Source organism: Oncorhynchus clarkii, chromosome 14 (assembly GCF_045791955.1).
Source record: "Oncorhynchus clarkii lewisi isolate Uvic-CL-2024 chromosome 14, UVic_Ocla_1.0, whole genome shotgun sequence".
Taxonomy (NCBI): domain Eukaryota; kingdom Metazoa; phylum Chordata; class Actinopteri; order Salmoniformes; family Salmonidae; genus Oncorhynchus; species Oncorhynchus clarkii.
The window spans coordinates 28,834,719-28,856,573 of record NC_092160.1 but is presented as its reverse complement, the minus strand read 5'-3'; the positions used below and the strand labels follow the sequence as shown (position 1 = coordinate 28,856,573).

Below are 21,855 nucleotides of genomic sequence, written 5' to 3'. Positions count from 1 at the left end.
ACTGTAGCTCCACACAGATCATAACAGTAACAGTACCAGTACCAGTACCAGACAGTACTATGTCCTCACCTTATCCAGATAACTGTAGCTCCACACAGATCATAACAGTAACAGTAACAGTACCAGACAGTACTATGTCCTCACCTTATCCAGATAACTATAGCTCCACACCTTGCCGTCTATGAACGACCGTGACAGAATACGTCCCTGAGGGTCAAACTCTGTCTTCTCGCTCATACTGCCCCTCTGCAGCCCCACCAGCTGACCCGTGGTCGAATACGACACGTTCACCACTGCCAGGCTGCTGCTAGGCAACCACATGGCGGGCCGGCCCTGCGAGTCGTACATGATGCGGAGCGTGAACTTGCGGTGGTCGTCATAGATCTTCTCCGTCCGAGTGTTGCGGTCAAAGTCGATGGAGAGGAGGTTACGGCCATGTGCCTGGAAGAAGATAGAGAGTGATGTCATCTTTACACATAGTCAGTGATGTCATCTCTGTAGGCAGAGTCAGTTATGTCATCTCTACACACAGAGTAAGTGATGTCATCTCTGTAGGCAGAGTGACGTCATCTTTACACATAGTCAGCGATGTAATCTCTGTAGACTGAGTAAGTGATGTCATCTTTTCACATAGAGTAAGTGATGTCATCTCTAATGACTAAATTACACACAGAAAGGAAGTGAGGTTCTCAGCTCACCCTTAGCTTCCTGCCAAAAACAGTGACCTTCCCCTTGGTCTGTTCCTTGCGGAGCCGCCACTCGATGGAGTTGAGTCCGTTTTCTGTGGGTAGTGTGATGTTCCTACGGCCGATTGTAGGACTGACCGAGCCGGCCAGGATGTGGGGCTCAGTGTGGAAGCTGATGCCCATCCCATTGGCATACATCACCCGCAGGGTGCCGTTGTTACACAGTTGGTAGCTGTTCCTCACCTGGTCTGTAGGGGGCGATAGGGACAAGGAGAGAGAAGGGAGTCATATGAGTTGGCTCCTCTGCTGGCATCTTCATGTGTTATGTTTATATGCTGAAAAAAGATCAAATCGCAGATTAAATTGAAATGGATTTCTGTTGCCTTTCACAAACAGAATTCCTTCCCTGAACAAAAAAAACAAACAGTTTGTTGTATGATACGTTTGGCAACTTGTCAGTATCGTTTCTGATCAGCAAACTCCACGCTCAGAATGAACCATAATGAAAGTAGATGGGCGTCTGGTCGATAGAACAGCTTGCTAAATGAATACTCTGGCACTCTGTCAATTCAGCGTTTCTATCCCCCACTCAAACACCCACACACATATACACAAAACAGTGTCTGATGTGGCGTAGCCTCTGGAAAGACAGTGTCTGATGTGGCGTAGACTCTGGAAAGACAGTGTCTGATGTGGCGTAGACTCTGGAAAGACCGTGTCTGATGTGGCGTAGACTCTGGAAAGACAGTGTCTGATGTGGCGTAGCCTCTGGAAAGACCGTGTCTGATGTGGCGTAGCCTCTGGAAAGACAGTGTCTGATGTGGCGTAGACTCTGGAAAGACAGTGTCTGATGTGGCGTAGCCTCTGGAAAGACAGTGTCTGATGTGGCGTAGACTCTGGAAAGACAGTGTCTGATGTGGCGTAGACTCTGGAAAGACCGTGTCTGATGTGGCGTAGACTCTGGAAAGACCGTGTCTGATGTGGCGTAGACTCTGGAAAGACCGTGTCTGATGTGGCGTAGCCTCTGGAAAGACAGTGTCTGATGTGGCGTAGACTCTGGAAAGACAGTGTCTGATGTGGCGTAGACTCTGGAAAGACAGTGTCTGATGTGGCGTAGACTCTGGAAAGACAGTGTCTGATGTGGCGTAGCCTCTGGAAAGACCGTGTCTGATGTGGCGTAGACTCTGGAAAGACAGTGTCTGATGTGGCGTAGACTCTGGAAAGACAGTGTCTGATGTGGCGTAGCCTCTGGAAAGACAGTGTCTGATGTGGCGTAGACTCTGGAAAGTCAGTGTCTGATGTGGCGTAGCCTCTGGAAAGACCGTGTCTGATGTGGCGTAGCCTCTGGAAAGACAATGTCTGATGTGGCGTAGCCTCTGGAAAGACAGTGTCTGATGTGGCGTAGACTCTGGAAAGACAGTGTCTGATGTGGCGTAGCCTCTGGAAAGACAGTGTCTGATGTGGCGTAGCCTCTGGAAAGACAATGTCTGATGTGGCGTAGCCTCTGGAAAGACAATGTCTGATGTGGCGTAGCCTCTGGAAAGACAGTGTCTGATGTGGCGTAGCCTCTGGAAAGACAGTGTCTGATGTGGCGTAGCCTCTGGAAAGTGACAGGGGGATTGAGGGCCCATTCTTCTTCTCTATCGGAGGCATAAAGAACAGCAGCCTGATAACAACAACGTGATTGAAGATAAGATAACAGTGATTGTCTGGCCGACGCAGCGGAATAGTATTTTATTTAATTTTTAAAAGGCAGGGGATCATACACACACACGCACTGTTGCATGCACACATACATGCGCATGTGAAAATTCAAACGCGCACACACACACACACACACTTGCATGCACGCAAACACACAGACACACAAACACACAAACACAGCCTCCACCACCATAAACGGCAGTAATCCATGAAGCCAATTTGCTATAAACCTCCAGGCAGCGTTTTACCAACACTTCAAACACACAGAGATAGCTTTCTGTCAACTCTGCAGTAGACTACCCTCTCTCTCTATCTGAAAAATGTGTTTGTGATGAAAATGGAGGGAGAGAGAGAGAGAGATGAGGAAGACAATACAGAAATACACCACAGAAAAAGAAGGAACAGCACGTCAGAAATCAGCTCAATGTAATTGAAGAATCCATAGACTAACCACTTCTGGTGGTTAACAACAACACGAAGAATGATCTATCCAAAACTGAGATGTATGGGTTCTTACTTTTCCAATCTTTTTGGCTCTATAACAAAGGACAAACAGAAAAAACATATACATGATCAAATACAAATCTTAGAATCAACTATTAAAGACTACTAGAACACACTGGATTCTCCAATTACCTGGAATGAACAACAGGACAAAATAAAAACCCTCCAACCCAAAAAGGCTTGTGGTGTTGATGGTATCCTCAATGAAATTATAAAATGTACAGACAACAAATTCCAATGGGCTATATTAAAACTCTTTAATGTCATCCTTAACTCTGGCATCTTCCCCAATATTTGGAACCAAGGACTTATCACCCCAATCCACAAAAGTGGAGACAAATTTGACACCAAAAACTTCCGTGGGATATGCATCAACAGCAACCTTGGGAAAATCCTCTGCATTATCATTAACAGCAGACTCATACATTTCCTCAGTAAAAACAATGTACTGAGCAAAATGTCAAATTGGCTTTTTACCAAATGATCGTACAACAGACCACATATTCACCCTGCACACCCTAATTGACAAACAAACAAACCAAAACAAAGTCAAAGTCTTCTCATGCTTTGTTGATTTAAAAAAAGCCTTGGACTCAATTTGGCATGAGGGTCTGCTATACAAACTGATGGAAAATGCTGTTGGGGGAAAAACATATGACATTATAATATCCATGTACACAAACAACAAGTGTGTGGTTAAAATTGGCAAAAACACACACATTCCTTCCCACAGGGCCTGGGGTGAGACAGGGATGCAGCGTAAGCCCCACCTTCTTCAACATATATATCAATGAATTGGCGAGGGCACTAGAAAAGTCGGCAGCACCCGGCCACACCCTATAAGAATCTGAAGTCAAACATCTACTGTTTGCTGATGATCTGGGTCTTCGGTCACCAACCAAGAAGGACCTACAGCAGCACCTAGATCTACTGCACAGATTCTGCCGGACCTGGGCCCTGACAGTAAATCTCAGTAAGACTAAAATAATGGTATTCCAAAAAAGGTCCCGTTGCCAGGACCACAAATACAAATTCAATCTAGAGACCATTGCCGTAGAGCACAAAAAAACTATACATACCTCAGCCTAAACATCAGAGCCACAGGTAACTTCCACAAAGCTGTGAACGATCGGAGAGACAAGGGAAGAAGGGCCTTTATGCCATCAAAAGGAACATAAAATTTGACATACCAATTAGGTTCTGGCTAAAAATACTTGAATCAGTTATAGAACACATTGCCCTTTATGGTTGTGAGGTCTGGGGTCCCCTCAGCAACCAAGAATTCACAAAATGGGACAAACAACAAATTGAGACTCCGCAAAAATATCCTCTGTGTACAATGTAGAACACCAAATAATGCATGCAGGGCAGAATTAGGCCGATACCCACTAATTATCAAAATCCAGAAAAGAGCTGTTAAATTCTACAACCACTTAAAAGGAAGCGATTCCCAAACCTTCCATAACAAAGCCATCACCTACAGAGAGATAAACCTGGAGAAGAGTCCCCTATGCAAGCTGGTCCAGGGGCTCTGTTCACAAACACAAACACACCCTACAGAGCCCCAGGACAGCAGCACAATTAGACCCAACCAAATCACGAGAAAACAAAAAGATAGTTACTTGACACATGGGAAAGAATTAACAACAAAACAGGGAAAACTAAAATGCTATTTGGCCCTAAACAGAGAGTACACAGTGGCAGAATACCTGACCACTGTGACTGACCCAAAATTAAGGAAAGCTTTGACTATGTACAGACTCAGTGAGCATAACCTTGCTATTGAGAAAGGCCGTCATAGGCAGACCTGGCTCTCAAGAGAAGACAGGCTATGTGCACACTGCCCACAAAATGAGGTGGAAACTGAGCTGCTCTTCCTGACCTCCTGCTAAATGTATGACCATTTTAGACACATGAAATACAAAAGTGACCTGTTGCCACAAGAAAAGGTCAACCAGTGAAGAACAAACACCATTTTAAATACAACCCATATTTATGTTGATTTATTTTCCATTTTGTACTTTAACCATTTGTACATCATTACATATATACATGATATGACATTTGTAATGTCTTTATTCGTTTGGAACCTCTGTGAGTGTAATTACTGTTCATTTTTATTGTTTATTTCACTTTTGAATATTATCTACTTCACTTGCTTTGGCAATGTTAACATGTTTCCCATGCCAATAAAGCACCTTGAATTGATATATATATATATATATATATATATATATATATATATATAGAGAGAGAGAGAGAGAGAGAGAGAGAGGGTGAGAGCGAGGTAGAGGTGAGAGATGAGAGAGAAAGAGAGTGAGAGAGAGAGAGAGGGTGAGAGTGAGGTAGAGGTGAGAGATAAAGAGAGAGAGAAAGAGAGAGCGAGAGAGAGAAAGAGAGAGGGGGGAGCAAAGCAAGCTGTTAAAACCAGTGTCTCGGCACAGCAGACCAGAACACTGTGCTGTAATACACGTAACACACACACAGACACGCACAAACATACACACACACGCAGAGATACACGCACGCAAAGCAACACACAGAGACACACAAAGATAGAGACACGGCCAGCCCGCTCACTAAGCAGGATTAGGCTTAGCCTATTGCGGCAGATTGACTGACCAAGTCACCAACAACACATAAAACCTCACATAATTCGGCCCGAAAACAATGACAATTTCTCTCAACCAGTGGCATATGGGCTTTTTAGGTGAGCGCTGATGCCGCCCTGTGATAAGCAGTGCCCACTTTGTCAAAGGCAGGGACTCTTGTCCGTTCCCAGCCTCTCCAGGGTGCTGTGGGAGAGACACATGGCTGCGGAGCTCCACCAACGTCCCGTCAAAGAAATGATCTCAAATCAATCAGTGGTGTAAAGTACTTGATTAAAAATACTTTAAAGTACTACTTAAGTCGTTTTTTTTGTATCTGTACTTTACTATTTATGATTTTGAATAATTTTACTTCACTACATTCCTAAAGAAAATAATGTACTTTTTACTACATTTTGAATGCTTAGCAGGACAGGACAAGGGTCCAATTCACAGACTCCCTGGTCATCCCTACTGCCTCTGATCTATCAGACTCACTACAAATCAAATGCTTAGTTTGTAAATGATGTCTAAGTGTTGGAGTGTGCCACTGGCTGCCTGTAAATTAAAAAAACTAGAAAATGATGCCGTGTGGTTCGCTTAATATAAGGAATTATAAATTATTTATACTTTTGGTACTGAAGTATATTTAAAACTAAATACTTTTAGACTTTTACTCAAGTATTGTACTGGTTGATTATCACTTTTACTTGAGTCATTTTCTATTAAGGTATCTGATAACAGATATAGCATTATGGTACAAAAGAGTATGTGACCTTTACTATTGCCTACAGGCTGGAGATAAAATGTATGATAATGTAATGAGACTTTTACACCATGCAGGTTTCTCCCATCAAACCAAAATGGCGTCCAAATAAATCATGTGCAGACGTGTTAAACAGCATATAATAAACACAGGACAGGCTACTGTCCAGGAGTTTCATCCCGTGGTCTAAATGGTCATGATCAGCGAGTTGGAGTTTGTATCTGTACGTTTTTTACAAGCTGATCATAGCCAAATAGAACACACTTCTGCATTTCCCGCTGTGTAAACACATTGCTCAAGAGAACTCCTCCTGATAAAGTTGAATAGCTGGTACTCGTAGCTTAAATAGCCAAATTGATTAGTCACTGGAATCAGGACTAAAGCAATTACAACAGCCTGTTTTACAAATGACACCACTCTGGCCCCAGAGGACTGGAATTACACATCCCTCCTGTAGGCTATACCTCAGTAAGCAAGGACCGATGCTGACTCCTTTTGGATGGTTTGTTTAGAACCTGTCTGGACTGGACATTTTTTGGGGTGCAATTTGGACCGGCTCTGATTTCCATGTCCACGGACGTTGTTTTTTGGTTCGGTCCGGACCAAATCTGAACCAATCATAGACCTCTATGTTTGGTTCAGACTTTGTCCAGTCATGACCATCCTTGATTTGGCCCAAACATAGACATCTAAAAATGACATATTTTCACCTTTTTTTCAGAGCCAAAAATCAACTTGATTTCATATTCTAGAGAATATGCACAGTACCAGTCAAACGTTTGGACATGTAACGATATCCCTCGTCACCTGAGGAGGAGTAGGAAGGATCGGACCAATATGCAGCGTGGTACGTGTCCATGTTAATATTTATTACAACTGAACACAAAACAAAATAACAAGAGAACGAACGAAAACGAAACAGTTCTGTCTGGTGCAGAGACAGAAAACAACCCACAAACAAGAGTGGGAAACAGGCTACCAGAGTATGGTTCTCAATCAGAGACAACGATTGACAGCTGCCTCTGATTGGGAACCATACCAGGCCAAACACATAGAAATACCAAACATAGAACAAAAACATTGAATGCCCACCCCAACCAGCCTAAAATAGAAACATACAAAAGGAACTAAGGTCAGGACGTGACAGGACACACCTACTCATTCCAGGGTTTTTCTTTATCTTTTACTATTTTCTACATTTTAGAATAATAGTGAAGACATCATAACTATGAAATAACACATTTGGAATCATGTAGTAACCAAAAAAGTTTTAATTAAACAAATCAAAATATATTTTATATTTGAGATTCTTCAAAGTAACCACCCTTTGCCTTGATGACAGCTTTGCACAACCTTGGCATTCTCTCAACCAGCTTCATGAGGTAGTCACCTGGAATGCATTTCAATTAACAGGTGTACCTTGTTAAAAGTAATTTGTGGAATTCCTTCTTAATGCGTTTGAGCCAATCAGTTGTGTTGTGACAAGGTAGGGGTGGTATACAGAAGATTAGTAAAACACCAAGTCCATATTATGGCAAGACCAGCTCAAATAAGCAAAGAGAAAGGACAGTCCATCATTACAAGACATGAAGTTCAGTCAATCTGGAAAATGTCAAGAACTTTGAAAGTTTCTTCAAGTGTAGTCGCAAAAACCATCAAGCCCTATGATAAAACTGGCTCTCATGAGGACCGCCACAGGAAAGGAAGACCCAGAGTTACCTACCTCTGCTGCCGAGGATACATTCATTAGAGTTAACTGCACCTCAGATTGCAGCCCAAATAAATGCTTCACGGAGTTCAAGTAACACACATCTCAACATCAACTGTTCAGAGACTGTGTGAATCAGGTCTTCATGGTCGAATTTCTGCAAACAAACCACTACTAAAGGACACCAATAAGAAGAAGAGACTTGCTTGGGCCAAGAAACACGAGCATTGGACATTAGACCAGTGTCCTTTGGTCTGATGAGTCAACATTTGAGTTTTTTGGTTTAAACTGCCCGTGTCTTTGTGAGACACAGAGTTGGTGAATGGATGATCTCTGCATGTGTGGTTCCCACCGTGGAGAATGGAGGAGGAGGTGTGATGGTGCTTTGCTGCGGATACTGTCAGTCATTTATTTATAATTCAAGGCACACTTAACCAGCATGGCTACCACAGCATTCTGCAGCGATACTCCATCCCATCTGGTTTGAGCTTAGTGGCACTATCATTTGTTTTCAACAGGACAATGACCCAAAACACACCTCCAGGCTGTGTAAGGGCTATTTGACCATGGAGAGTGATGTAGAGCTGCATCAGATGACCTGGCCTCCACCATCACCTGACCTCATCCCAATTGAGATTGTTTGGGATGAGTTGGACTGCAGAGTGAAGGAAAAGCAGCCAACAAGTGCTCAGCATATGTGGGAACTCCTACAAGACTGTTGAAAAAGCGTTTCTCATGAAGCTGTTTGAGAGAATGCGAAGAGTGTGCAAAGCTGTCATTAAGGCACAAAGGTGACTTTTGGTTACTACATGATTCCATATGTTTCATAGTTTTGACGTCTTCACTATTATTCTACAATGTAGAAAATAGTAAAAATAAAGAAAAACCCTTGAATGAGTAGATGTATCCAAACTTTTGATTGGTACTGTATTTTCAACGCCTGAAAAATACGTATTTTCAACTTTCCTTCAGAAGCAAACATTTGGCTGCCTGGCTGGCTGGCTGGCTTGCGCACGCACGCACGCACACCTTAGATAACTCTTGCTGTTCCCACTAAATGAATAACTTCTCTTCCATTACTACCCCTGGAGTGGAGCTCTGTATAGATAGACAACCATTAATACTCTGAGACATTGCTGACTTAACACATCAGTCTGTAATCTAGTTGGAACGTAGTTCCAGCTTGACCGTGGTTTTGACTATCATGGTCCAAACACACCAAGACAGTCGTGAAGAGGGCACCACAAAACATTTTCCCCCTCAGGAGACTGAAAAGATTTGGCATGGGTCCCCAGATCCTCAAAAGGTTCTACAGCTGCACCATCGAGAGCATCACCTGCTGGTATGGCAACTGCTCGGCATCTGACCGTAAGGCGCTACAGAGGGTAGTGCGTACAGCCCAGAACATCACTGGGGCCAAGCTTCCATCCTTCCAGGACCTATATTATAGGCTGTGTCAGAGTAAAGCCCATAAAATAGTCAGAGACTCCAGTCACCCAAGTCATAAACTGTTTTCTCTGCTACCGCACGGCAAGCATTACCGGAGCACCAAGTCTAGGACCAAAAGGCTCCTCAACAGCTTCTACACCCAAGCCATAAGACTGCTGAACAATTAATCAAATGGCCACCGGACTGTTTCCATTGACCGACCCCCCCCCCCCCCCCCCCTTTTTGTACACTGCTGCTACTCACTGTTTATTATCTATGCAGTCACCACCACCACCTACCTCAACTAACCTGTACCCCCGCACACTGACTCGGTACTGGTACCCCCTGTATATAACCTCATTACTAACCTGTACCCCCGCACACTGACTCGGTACTGGTACCCCCTGTATATAACCTCATTACTAACCTGTACCCCCGCACACTGACTCGGTACTGGTACCCCCTGTATAAAACCTCATTACTAACCTGTACCCCCGCACACTGACTCGGTACTGGTACCCCCTGTATAAAACCTCATTACTAACCTGTACCCCCGCACACTGACTCGGTACTGGTACCCCCTGTATATAACCTCATTACTAACCTGTACCCCCGCACACTGACTCGGTACTGGTACCCCCTGTATATAACCTCATTACTAACCTGTACCCCCGCACACTGACTCGGTACTGGTACCCCCTGTATATAACCTCATTACTAACCTGTACCCCCGCACACTGACTCGGTACTGGTACCCCCTGTATATAACCTCATTACTAACCTATACCCCCGCACACTGACTCGGTACTGGTACCCCTGTATATAACCTCATTACTAACCTGTACCCCCGCACACTGACTCGGTACTGGTACCCCCTGTATATAACCTCATTACTAACCTGTACCCCCGCACACTGACTCGGTACTGGTACCCCCTGTATATAACCTCATTACTAACCTGTACCCCCGCACACTGACTCGGTACTGGTACCCCTGTATATAACCTCATTACTAACCTGTACCCCCGCACACTGACTCGGTACTGGTACCCTTGTATATAACGTCATTACTAACCTGTACCCCCGCACACTGACTCGGTACTGGTACCCCCTGTATATAACCTCATTACTAACCTGAACCCCCGCACACTGACTCGGTACTGGTACCCCCTGTATATAACCTCATTACTAACCTGTACCCCCGCACACTGACTCGGTACTGGTACCCCCTGTATATAACCTCATTACTAACCTGTACCCCCGCACACTGACTCGGTACTGGTACCCCCTGTATATAACCTCATTACTAACCTGTACCCCCGCACACTGACTCGGTACTGGTACCCCTGTATATAACCTCATTACTAACCTGTACCCCCGCACACTGACTCGGTACTGGTACCCCCTGTATATAACCTCATTACTAACCTGTACCCCCGCACACTGACTCGGTACTGGTACCCCCTGTATAAAACCTCATTACTAACCTGTACCCCCGCACACTGACTCGGTACTGGTACCCCCTGTATATAACCTCATTACTAACCTGTACCCCCGCACACTGACTCGGTACTGGTACCCCCTGTATATAACCTCATTACTAACCTGTACCCCCGCACACTGACTCGGTACTGGTACCCCCTGTATATAACCTCATTACTAACCTGTACCCCCGCACACTGACTCGGTACTGGTACCCCCTGTATATAACCTCATTACTAACCTGTACCCCCGCACACTGACTCGGTACTGGTACCCCCTGTATATAACCTCATTACTAACCTGTACCCCCGCACACTGACTCGGTACTGGTACCCCCTGTATATAACCTCATTACTAACCTGTACCCCCGCACACTGACTCGGTACTGGTACCCCCTGTATATAACCTCATTACTAACCTGTACCCCTGCACACTGACTCGGTACTGGTACCCCCTGTATATAACCTCATTACTAACCTGTACCCCCGCACACTGACTCGGTACTGGTGCCCCCTGTATATAACCTCATTACTAACCTGTACCCCCGCACACTGACTCGGTACTGGTACCCCCTGTATATAACCTCATTACTAACCTGTACCCCCGCACACTGACTCGGTACTGGTACCCCCTGTATATAACCTCATTACTAACCTGTACCCCCGCACACTGACTCGGTACTGGTACCCCCTGTATATAACCTCATTACTAACCTGTACCCCCGCACACTGACTCGGTACTGGTACCCCCTGTATATAACCTCATTACTAACCTGTACCCCCGCACACTGACTCGGTACTGGTACCCCCTGTATATAACCTCATTACTAACCTGTACCCCCGCACACTGACTCGGTACTGGTACCCCCTGTATATAACCTCATTATTGTTATGTTATTGTTTTACTTTTTATTTTTATTTTTTACTTTAGTCTATTTTGTAAATATTTTCTTAACTCTTCTTGAACTGAACTGTTGGTAAAGGGCTTGTAAGTAGGCATTTCACGGTAAGGTCTACACTTGTTGTATTCGGCGCATGTGGCGGCAGGTTAGCCTAGTGGTTAGCGCGTTGGACTAGTAACCGAAAGGTTGCAAGTTCGAATCCCCGAGCTGACAAGGTCAGCCGTTCTGTCGTTCTGCCCCTGAACAGGCAGTTAACCCACTGTTCCTAGGCAGTCATTGAAAATAAGAATTTGTTCTTAACTGACTTGCCTAGGAAAATAAAGGTAAAAAAAATAAAAATTGACAAATAAAGTTTGATTTAATTTGATACTAATATGCTGTATCTCACTTTGAACCATGGTGTGTGTGTGTGTATATGTGTGTGTGTCCCTTGCACTGTGGGGTGTGTGTATGCATGTGTTTGTATGTCCCACCTTGCACCACGGTGTATGAGGCCTCCACAGAGGACAGGTTGGTGATAACGGTGACGTCATCATCTCTGCTGGAGCTCTCTATGTCAATGTTGATGGAACGTTCTATCTCCCGGTGCAGACTGGTCACCATGCCAGTAGGATAGGTTACATTGGTCAGACGACCCTCACTGTCATACCTGGAGGAGACATATAGAGGTTACTTCTCACTGTCATACATGGAGGAGAGAGACATATAGAGGTTACTTCTCACTGTTACTTCCCACCTGGGAAGATAGGGACAACTAGTGACAAAATAGTCCTTAATCAATGTGATTTCAGAGTTGTCATTTTCTCTCCTCTCCTCTCCTCTCCTCTCACAGCTTACTTGTACAGAGGAGCTGGGAATAGCTGGTCTCCGTGGATTGCTCATAACATGGCAGTTCTCAGCAGAAAGTGTATGTGTGTGTGTGTGTGTGTGTGTATGTGTGTGTGTGTGTGTGTGTGTGTGTGTGTGCAGTGACAAAAGCAAACCTCTATGGACCTCTAACACCTGTCCGTTCTGTTAGCTCTGACTGAAGCACACACTTGTGTGACAGAAGTTAACTCCAGGGGGCAGCAGTGGACTGTAAACAAATCCTAGCTCGATGTGAGCCAGGCAATGCAGCTAATATGTGACCCTGAGTGCTGCTGAAGTGTCCGTTTTTGACAAATGCATAAAAACACCCCACTCACTGGTAGAAGGTGGTCCATCCGGTCTCGTCGGCCTTGGTGGCCAGTAGTCCTGTACTCCCAGAGTACCCCAGTAGGGCCACCTCCTGTCCCTGGGCCGAGACACTCCTCAACCCCCCAGCAGGGTCCAAACCCAGGGTCACCACCTGGTTCTCTGGCAGTAACACCAGTCTGAGGAGGCCAGAACTCCCCCCCTGGCCCAGACCCTCCCTTCTCACCCTGAGAGTGTTGTTGCAGTTGTCCACCACCGTGGCTAGCTCTCTGTCCGGCCCGTAGGTGAAGTTATATAATGGCTCTCCAGTGACCAGACTCACGGTCTGTAGATGTTGACCATCACCGTTGAACACATAGAGCTCCTGTTCCCGTGGCGACGCAACTCCATATTGTCCCATCATCGATCCTGATCCCGCCCCCGAGGCTGACGGGCCGGGTCGATTGGCTCGTACGGCTCTGATGCGTATGTTGTTAAGATCGGCGATGAAAAGCGTTCCGTCGGGTGAGACGGCGAGCGAGGCGGGGGAATTGAGGCCGGAGTCGGGCGCGTAGCCGTCGTCGCCATAGAAACAGTTGCAGTTGACATCATTCTTGCAGTCGCAGTCTGATGTGGCGCCGGCCAGCAGAGACATCTCGCCATTAGTGGATACCTGAGAGAGAGGGAAGGATAGGGCGACAGAGATGAGACAAGGAAGACAGGAAAGACAGAATGTTTTAGAAACAGAAAAGTGAAGTTTCAAGTTTTAATGTCACGTGCACAAGTAGTTTCTTGCAAACTCCAAACCCCACAATGCAGTAAGGTAAAGCTACTTTTTAATGTTTAAAGACAAAGGTGTTGTTGTACCTGTCTGACGCGGTTGATTTTCTTCTCGTCCGTCTCAGCGATGTAGAGAACTCCGGTGTAAGACAGGGCGATGGCTGTCGCGCTCTCCAACGCAGCATGGATGGCAAGCTTACTCAGGCTGTAGTCTACACCTGGAACCTGACAATGCATGGGCCGCCCTGCTATGACGCTCACCTGGGGCGATAATGTTATTTAATGTACAGATAATATAACAAGACATATATGATAATAGCATCATGATTTTGTTGAAGTCACGATAACCTCTTGTATCGCAATAACTGATTATATCGTGATAATTGATTATATCATGATAATTGATTATATCGTGATAACTGGTTATATCATGATACCTGGTTATATCATGATAATTGATTATATCATGATAACTGATTATATCGTGACAACTGATTATATTACGACAGTAGTTTAAAACTGCTTATATGACGATATTTGATAAGGAAGCAAAACTCACTTGGTGGTTCTCAGTGATGCGCAGCACAACGTTGTTCTCCAGGACGTACAGAGAGTTATCCATGGGGTTTACTGCCAGGTCTGTAGGCCACTCCAGACGCACCTGATAAACAAAATAACAAACAAATTCAGGGTTTATCACAAAAGCCACATAACAAAAAGTATGTGGAAATCACTTCAAATGAGTGGATTTGGCTATTTCACTCACACTAACTGCCGAGAGGTGTATAAAATCGACCGTACAGCCATGCAATCTCCATAGACAAAACATTTGCAGTAGAAGGGCCTTACTGAAGAGCTCCGTGACTTTCAACGTGGCAATGTCATAGGATGCCACCTTTCCAACAAGTCAGTTCATCATTTCTGCCCTGCTAGAGCTGCCCCGGTCAACTGTAAGTGCAGTTATTGTGAAGTGGAAACGTCTAGGAGCAACAACGGCTCAGCTGTGAAGTGGTAGGCCACACAAGCTCACAGAACGGGACCGCTGAGTACTGAAGTGCGTAGAGAGTAAAAATCACCTGTCCTCGGGTTGCAACATCACTACTGAGTCCCAAACTGCCTCTGGAAGCAACTTCAGCACAATAACTATTAATCTCGAGCTTCATGAAATGGGTTGATATGGCCGACCAGCTGCACACAAGCCCTAAAATCACCATGCACAATGCCAAGCGTTGGCTGGAGTGGTGTAAAGCTTGCCGCCATTGAACTCTGGAACAGTGGAAGCACATACTCTGGCGTGAGGAATCACCCTTCACCATCTGGCAGTCCGATGGACTAATCTGGGTCTGGCTGTTGCCAGGAGAACGCTACCTGCCCGAATGCATAGCAACAACTGTAAAGTTTGGTGGAGGAGGAATAATGGTCTGGGGCTGTTTTTCATGGTTTGGGCCCTTTAGTTCCAGTGAAGGGAAATCTTAATGATACAGCATACAATGACATTCTAGATGATTCTGTGCTTCCAACTTTGTGGTAACAGTTTGGGGAAGGCCCTTTCCTGTTTCAGCATGACAATGCCCCCATGCGAGGTTGATACAGAAATGGTTTGTCGAGATCAGTGTGGAAGAACTTGACTGGCCTGCACAGAGCCCTGAACTCAACTCCATCGAACACCTTTGGGATGAATTGGAACACCGATTGCGAGCCAGGTCTAACCACCCAACACCAGGGCCCGACCTCACTAATGCTCATGGCTGAATGGAAGCAAGTCCCCGCAGCAATGTTCCAACATCCAGGGGAAATCCTTCCCAGAAGAGTGGAGGCTGTTATGGCAGCAAAGGGGGGACCAACTCCATATTAATGCGTATGATTTTGTTAGGAGATGTTCGACGAGCATGTGTCCACATACTTTTGGTCATGTAGTGTATTTTCAGAATTTTACAGGAGACCAAAAAGAAAGTGTTCATTGCATGTAAACCAGATCAGGTTCTTTTCAACCTGTTTGAAACGTTCATAACTGATTTAAATGGACACTTACATATATTTGGCTCCAACTAAATCAAGTTCCTCCTTCCCCCCTCTCTCCTCATGTAATGAACTCTCTCCCTACCTGGCTGACGTCCATGCTAGCGTCACAGCTGAGTGGTCGTACTGCGGTCAGGTCATTGGCGCCCAGTAGAGTGGAGATGATGCCGTTTTGGTCAACTTTACGGATCATAGTGGCATCCACAAAATACATCAGACCATTCTGATCCACAGCAATACCTGGAGAGAAACACACACACACACACACAATACATCAGACCATTCTGATCCACAGCAATACCTGGAGAAACACACACACACTGCATCAGACCATTCTGATCCACAGCAATACCTGGAGAAACACACACACACTGCATCAGACCATTCTGATCCACAGCAATACCTGGAGAGAAACACGCACGCGCACACACACACGCATGCACGCACGCACACACACCATGAGAATATTGTTATCCACAGCAATACCTGGTGAAACACACACACACCATGAGAATATTGTTATCCACAGCAATACCTGGTGAAACACACACACACTGCATCAGACCATTCTTATCCACAGCAATATCTGGGAGGGGGAAGGAGGATGTTTTAATTCACCTTAATACGTAAGTGGGTACAAAATAAATACATTAGGCCAATAAATGTTATTTTATAAGATGCACCAACTTGGTAATTAGTAAGTGATGTAATGATGATGAGTATTGTAGCATTGCTTTCCAGGGTCCCTCAGGGTATCACTGTGTCCTTGTAGTTTCTACTTTCTGTTCGCCAGCAAGTTGATCAAATGTCTTTGGAAAGTAAAGACTGATATGATGCATTTATCGCCTGCTCCCATTTCACCCGTCAGTGATGTCACCCTGTCCATAGCAGGCAGGCAGACAGACAGACAGACAGACAGACAGACAGACAGACAGACAGACAGTTGTGCTGTGTGTCAGTGGTGTCACTCTGTGTATAGTAGGCAGACAGACAGATAAATAGACAGACAGTTGTGTATTCTCTTGAAAACCCACCACCCTAAATGTAACTATTATGTACACACAGACAGACAGACCGATATACAGACTGATATGCAGATTAGATTGAGGTCTGGGCTTTGACTCGGCCATTCCAAGACATTTAAATGTTTCCCTTTGCACCACTTAAGTGTTGCTTTCGCAGTATGCTTTAGGTCATTGTCTTGCTGGAAGGTGAACCTCTGTCCCAGTCTCAAATCTCTGGAAGACTGAAACAGGTTTCCCTCAAGAATTTCCCTGTATTTAGCGCCATCCATCATTCCTTCAATTCTGACCAGTTTCCCAGTCCCTGCCGATGAAAAACATCCCACAGCATGATGCTGCTACCACCATGTTTCACTTTGGGGATGAGGTTCTCGGGGTGATGAGAGGCGTTGGGTTTGCGCCAGACATAGCGTTGTCCTTGATGGCCAAAAAGCTCAATTTTAGTCTCATCTGACGAGAGTACCTTCTTCCGTATTTTTTTCTTTAATTAAGAAATAGCTTTTTTTCTGGCCACTCTTCCATAAAGCCCAGCTCTGTGGAGTGTACGGCTTAAAGTGGTCCTATGGACAGATACACCAATCTCTGCTGTGGAGCTTTGCAGCTCCTTCAGGGTTATCTTTGGTCTCCTTGTTGCCTCTCTGATTAATACCCTCCTTGCCTGGTCCGTGAGTTTTGATGGGTGGCCCTCTCTTGGCAGGTTTGTTGTGGTGCCATATTCTTTCCATTTTTTAATAATGGATTTAATGGTGCTCAGTGGGATGTTCAAATTTTCTGATATCTTTTTATAACCCAACCCTGATCTGTACTTCTCCACAACTTTGTCTCTGACCTGTTTGGAGAGCTCCTTGGTCTTCATGGTGCCGCTTGCTTTGTGGTGCCCCTTGCTTAGTGGTGTTGCAGACTCTGGGGCCTTTCAGAACAGGTGTATATATACTGAGATCATGTGACAGATCATGTGACACTTAGATTGCACACAGGTGGACTTTACTTAACTAATTATGTGACTTCTGAAGGTAATTGTTTGCACCAGATCTTATTTAGGGGCTTCATAGCAAAGGGGGTGAACACATGAACGCACCACTTTTTCTTTTTAGAATTTGGGGATTTTCTTTTCATTTCACTTCACCAACTTGGACTATTTTGTGTATGTTCATTAGACGAAATACAAATAAAAATCTATTTAAATTACCGGTTGTAATGCAACAAAATAGGAAAAACACCAAGGGGATAAATACTTTTGCAAGGCCCTGTACAGACAGACAGACAGACAGACAGACAGACAGACAGACAGACAGACAGACAGACAGACAGACAGACAGACAAACTGATGTACAGACAGACAGATGTACACACAGACAGACAGACTGATATACAGACTGATGTACAGAGAGACAGACGTACACACAGACAGGCAGACAGACATAGATAGACGGGCAGACAGACAGACTGATGTACACGCAGACAGACAGACAGACAGACAGACAGACAGACAGACAGACAGACAGACAGACAGACAGACAGACAGACAGACAGAAAGAGAGAAAGGAATAGCAGTGATGGATCGAAGCAATGCCATGGAACGGATGGAGAAGAGAGGGAGAGGGGTAACAGGGTGCCTTTGAACAGAGAAGTACTAGCACACGAGGAGGAGAGGAGGGAAAGAGAAAGAGAGAGGCCAGTGACAGAAGAGCTGGAGGGCTGAGAGAGATAGAAATAGACAGACAGAGAGAGGGAGAGAGAAAGAGGACTGACAGGGCAGGCTGATAAGTGCTGGCTGGCTTTGTATCCTTCTGACAGGAAGGATACACACACACACACACACACACACACACACACACACACACACACACACACACACACACACACACAACAAAACACACACTCACACTGAGGAATTGTGACAGGGTGACATCTTTGACAGTTTGGTGTCAAAGCCTTCTTCTTTTATATCCATGGTTCATCACGTCATCCTAACTTCAGCTGTAATCTGGTTTATAACCTCCTTCTGCTTCTGCCCTGCTTTACTTTCACTACTAGACGGACAATTAGTTGCATCATCAGTGTTCTGATATAGAAAAGGACAGATATCACTACTACTTTCACTACTAGATCATGAATACCAGCTCCTCAGTAGCACAGACGTCTCTTCCTTCCCTATCCTAGTTACACTTGGGAACTTATGAGGGTACTGTCCATGGCTTAGCCCTCATTTTGTGGAAGATCTCTTTGTGTGTGTATGTTCCTCTACTCCTCACCTTTGGGGCTCATCAGTGTCGCCTCAGTAGCTTTGCCTCCATCCCCACAGCGCTCGTCGAAGGGCAGACACTGCTCTCCTGTCCCAGCAACCACCTCTGCGTTGTCCGACAGAAGCCGCCCGCCCGTCAGAGAGCGCACACGGTAGATACGCCGCGAATTGGTATCCGAGATAAACAACGCCCCCGTTACCGGGTCAATGGCCAGGAAGTACTTATGAGTGGGGTTGTTACTGTGGGACAGACAGAGAACAATAAAGTTATTTGAATTTCAATTGAATTGGAGAAAAATAACTTAGATTAAAACAATATTTCCCAGGGGGCAATTTAACAATCTTTGTGATTAAAGTAACTCTAAATTACGGATTCAATTTCACTTATTAGCTTGGAATTTCTGATTTAAGCGAGGAGCGAAGCATCTTACCTGTGTCTGAAATCTTTGTTCCTTCAAAGGATAAGACAGAAAAAACAACCCAGAGCAAATGTTAATGTAGTATCATAGAGAGATAGCTGTAGTGTTTCTGAGGGGACAACAGAACGACAGAGAGAGAGAGAGAGATAGCTGTAGTGTTTCTGAGGGGACAACAGAACAACAGAGAGAGAGAGAGAGATAGCTGTAGTGTTTCTGAGGGGACAACAGAACAACAGAGAGAGAGAGATAGCTGTAGTGTTTCTGAGGGGACAACAGAACGACAGAGAGAGAGAGATAGCAATAGTGTTTCTGAGGGGACAACAGAACAACAGAGAGAGAGAGAGATAGCTGTAGTGTTTCTGAGGGGACAACAGAACAACACAGAGAGAGAGAGAGATAGCTGTACCATTTCTGAGGGGACAACAGAACAACAGAGAGAGAGAGAGATAGCTGTACCATTTCTGAGGGGACAACAGAACAACAGAGAGAGAGAGAGATAGCTGTAGTGTTTCTGAGGGGACAACAGAACAACAGAGAGAGAGAGATAGCTGTAGTGTTTCTGAGGGGACAACAGAACAACAGAGAGAGAGAGATAGCTGTAGTGTTTCTGAGGGGACAACAGAACAACAGAGAGAGAGAGATAGCTGTAGTGTTTCTGAGGGGACAACAGAACAACAGAGAGAGAGAGATAGCTGTAGTGTTTCTGTGGGGACAACAGAACAACAGAGAGAGAGAGAGATAGCTGTACCATTTCTGAGGGGACAACAGAACAACAGAGAGAGAGAGAGATAGCTGTACCATTTCTGAGGGGACAACAGAACAACAGAGAGAGAGAGAGATAGCTGTAGTGTTTCTGAGGGGACAACAGAACGACAGAGAGAGAGAGATAGCAATAGTGTTTCTGAGGGGACAACAGAACAACAGAGAGAGAGAGAGATAGCTGTAGTGTTTCTGAGGGGACAACAGAACAACACAGAGAGAGAGAGAGATAGCTGTACCATTTCTGAGGGGACAACAGAACAACAGAGAGAGAGAGAGATAGCTGTACCATTTCTGAGGGGACAACAGAACAACAGAGAGAGAGAGAGATAGCTGTAGTGTTTCTGAGGGGACAACAGAACAACAGAGAGAGAGAGATAGCTGTAGTGTTTCTGAGGGGACAACAGAACAACAGAGAGAGAGAGATAGCTGTAGTGTTTCTGAGGGGACAACAGAACAACAGAGAGAGAGAGATAGCTGTAGTGTTTCTGAGGGGACAACAGAACAACAGAGAGAGAGAGATAGCTGTAGTGTTTCTGTGGGGACAACAGAACAACAGAGAGAGAGAGAGATAGCTGTAGTGTTTCTGAGGGGACAACAGAACAACAGAGAGAGAGAGAGAGATAGCTGTAGTGTTTCTGAGGGGACAACAGAACAACAGAGAGAGAGAGAGAGAGATAGCTGTAGTGTTTCTGAGGGGACAACAGAACGACAGAGAGAGAGAGATAGCAATAGTGTTTCTGAGGGGACAACAGAACAACAGAGAGAGAGAGAGAGAGAGAGCTGTAGTGTTTCTGAGGGGACAACAGAACAACAGAGAGAGAGAGAGAGATAGCTGTAGTGTTTCTGAGGGGACAACAGAACAACAGAGAGAGAGAGAGATAGCTGTAGTGTTTCTGAGGGGACAACAGAACGACAGAGAGAGAGAGAGAGATAGCTGTAGTGTTTCTGAGGGGACAACAGAACAACAGAGAGAGAGAGAGATAGCAGTAGTGTTTCTGAGGGGACAACAGAACGACAGAGAGAGAGAGATAGCTGTGGAGCGGTGGAGGGAAGAGCATAGTTAAATATGGATAAAAACACCCAGGAGATATACGATCTAGTGCAGTGTATAATTCTACTTCAATCACTCTGTCCCCCGAGCCCTCCCTGCTTTCATTACAACCTCACTGATCTCATCCAACATGTTCTATATCCTACACACTACTCCACTCCTCTGTCCTCTCCCCCTCCTCTCATTTTCTCCTCCTCTCCCCCTCCTCTCATTTTCCTCTCCTCTCCTCTCCTCTCCTCTCCTCTCCTCTCCTCTCCTCTCCTCTCCTCTCCTCTCCTCTCTTCTCCCCCTCCCCTCCCCTCCTCTCCCCTTCCCCTCCCCTCCTCTCCTCTGTCCTCTCCTTTTCTCCTTCACTCCTCTTCTCCCCCCTCCTCATCCCATTCCCTGCATCACTCCTGCTCTCCTCTCCTCCTTCACCCTTCCTCCCACCAGTCCCTCTCTCTTCTACTCATCTCCTCACACCCCAGCCCATCCCCCTCCTCCCACCAGTCCCTCTCTCTTCTACCCATCTCCTCCCACACCCACGCCCATCCCCTTCCTCCCACCAGTCCCTCTCTCTTCTACCCATCTCCTCCCACCCCAGCCAATCCCCCTCCTCCCACCAGTTCCTCTCTCTTCTATCCATCTCCTCCCACCCCAG

General features: G+C 45.5%; 1 protein-coding gene across 1 annotated transcript in view; it reads right to left on the bottom strand.

Annotated features, from left to right (window-relative positions):
* Window positions 1-21,855, bottom strand: part of LOC139366483 (teneurin-2-like) — a 353,763-nt gene that overhangs the window by 11,344 nt on the left and 320,564 nt on the right. The window contains exons 21-29 of the mRNA XM_071103997.1: window positions 19,415-19,435; window positions 18,994-19,223; window positions 15,802-15,956; window positions 14,257-14,358; window positions 13,785-13,958; window positions 12,950-13,590; window positions 12,239-12,414; window positions 699-934; window positions 145-441 (exon numbers count right to left, since the gene is read on the bottom strand). Coding sequence (XP_070960098.1) covers window positions 145-441; window positions 699-934; window positions 12,239-12,414; window positions 12,950-13,590; window positions 13,785-13,958; window positions 14,257-14,358; window positions 15,802-15,956; window positions 18,994-19,223; window positions 19,415-19,435 — 2,032 coding nt within the window. The remainder of the gene's footprint in view (window positions 1-144; window positions 442-698; window positions 935-12,238; window positions 12,415-12,949; window positions 13,591-13,784; window positions 13,959-14,256; window positions 14,359-15,801; window positions 15,957-18,993; window positions 19,224-19,414; window positions 19,436-21,855) is intronic.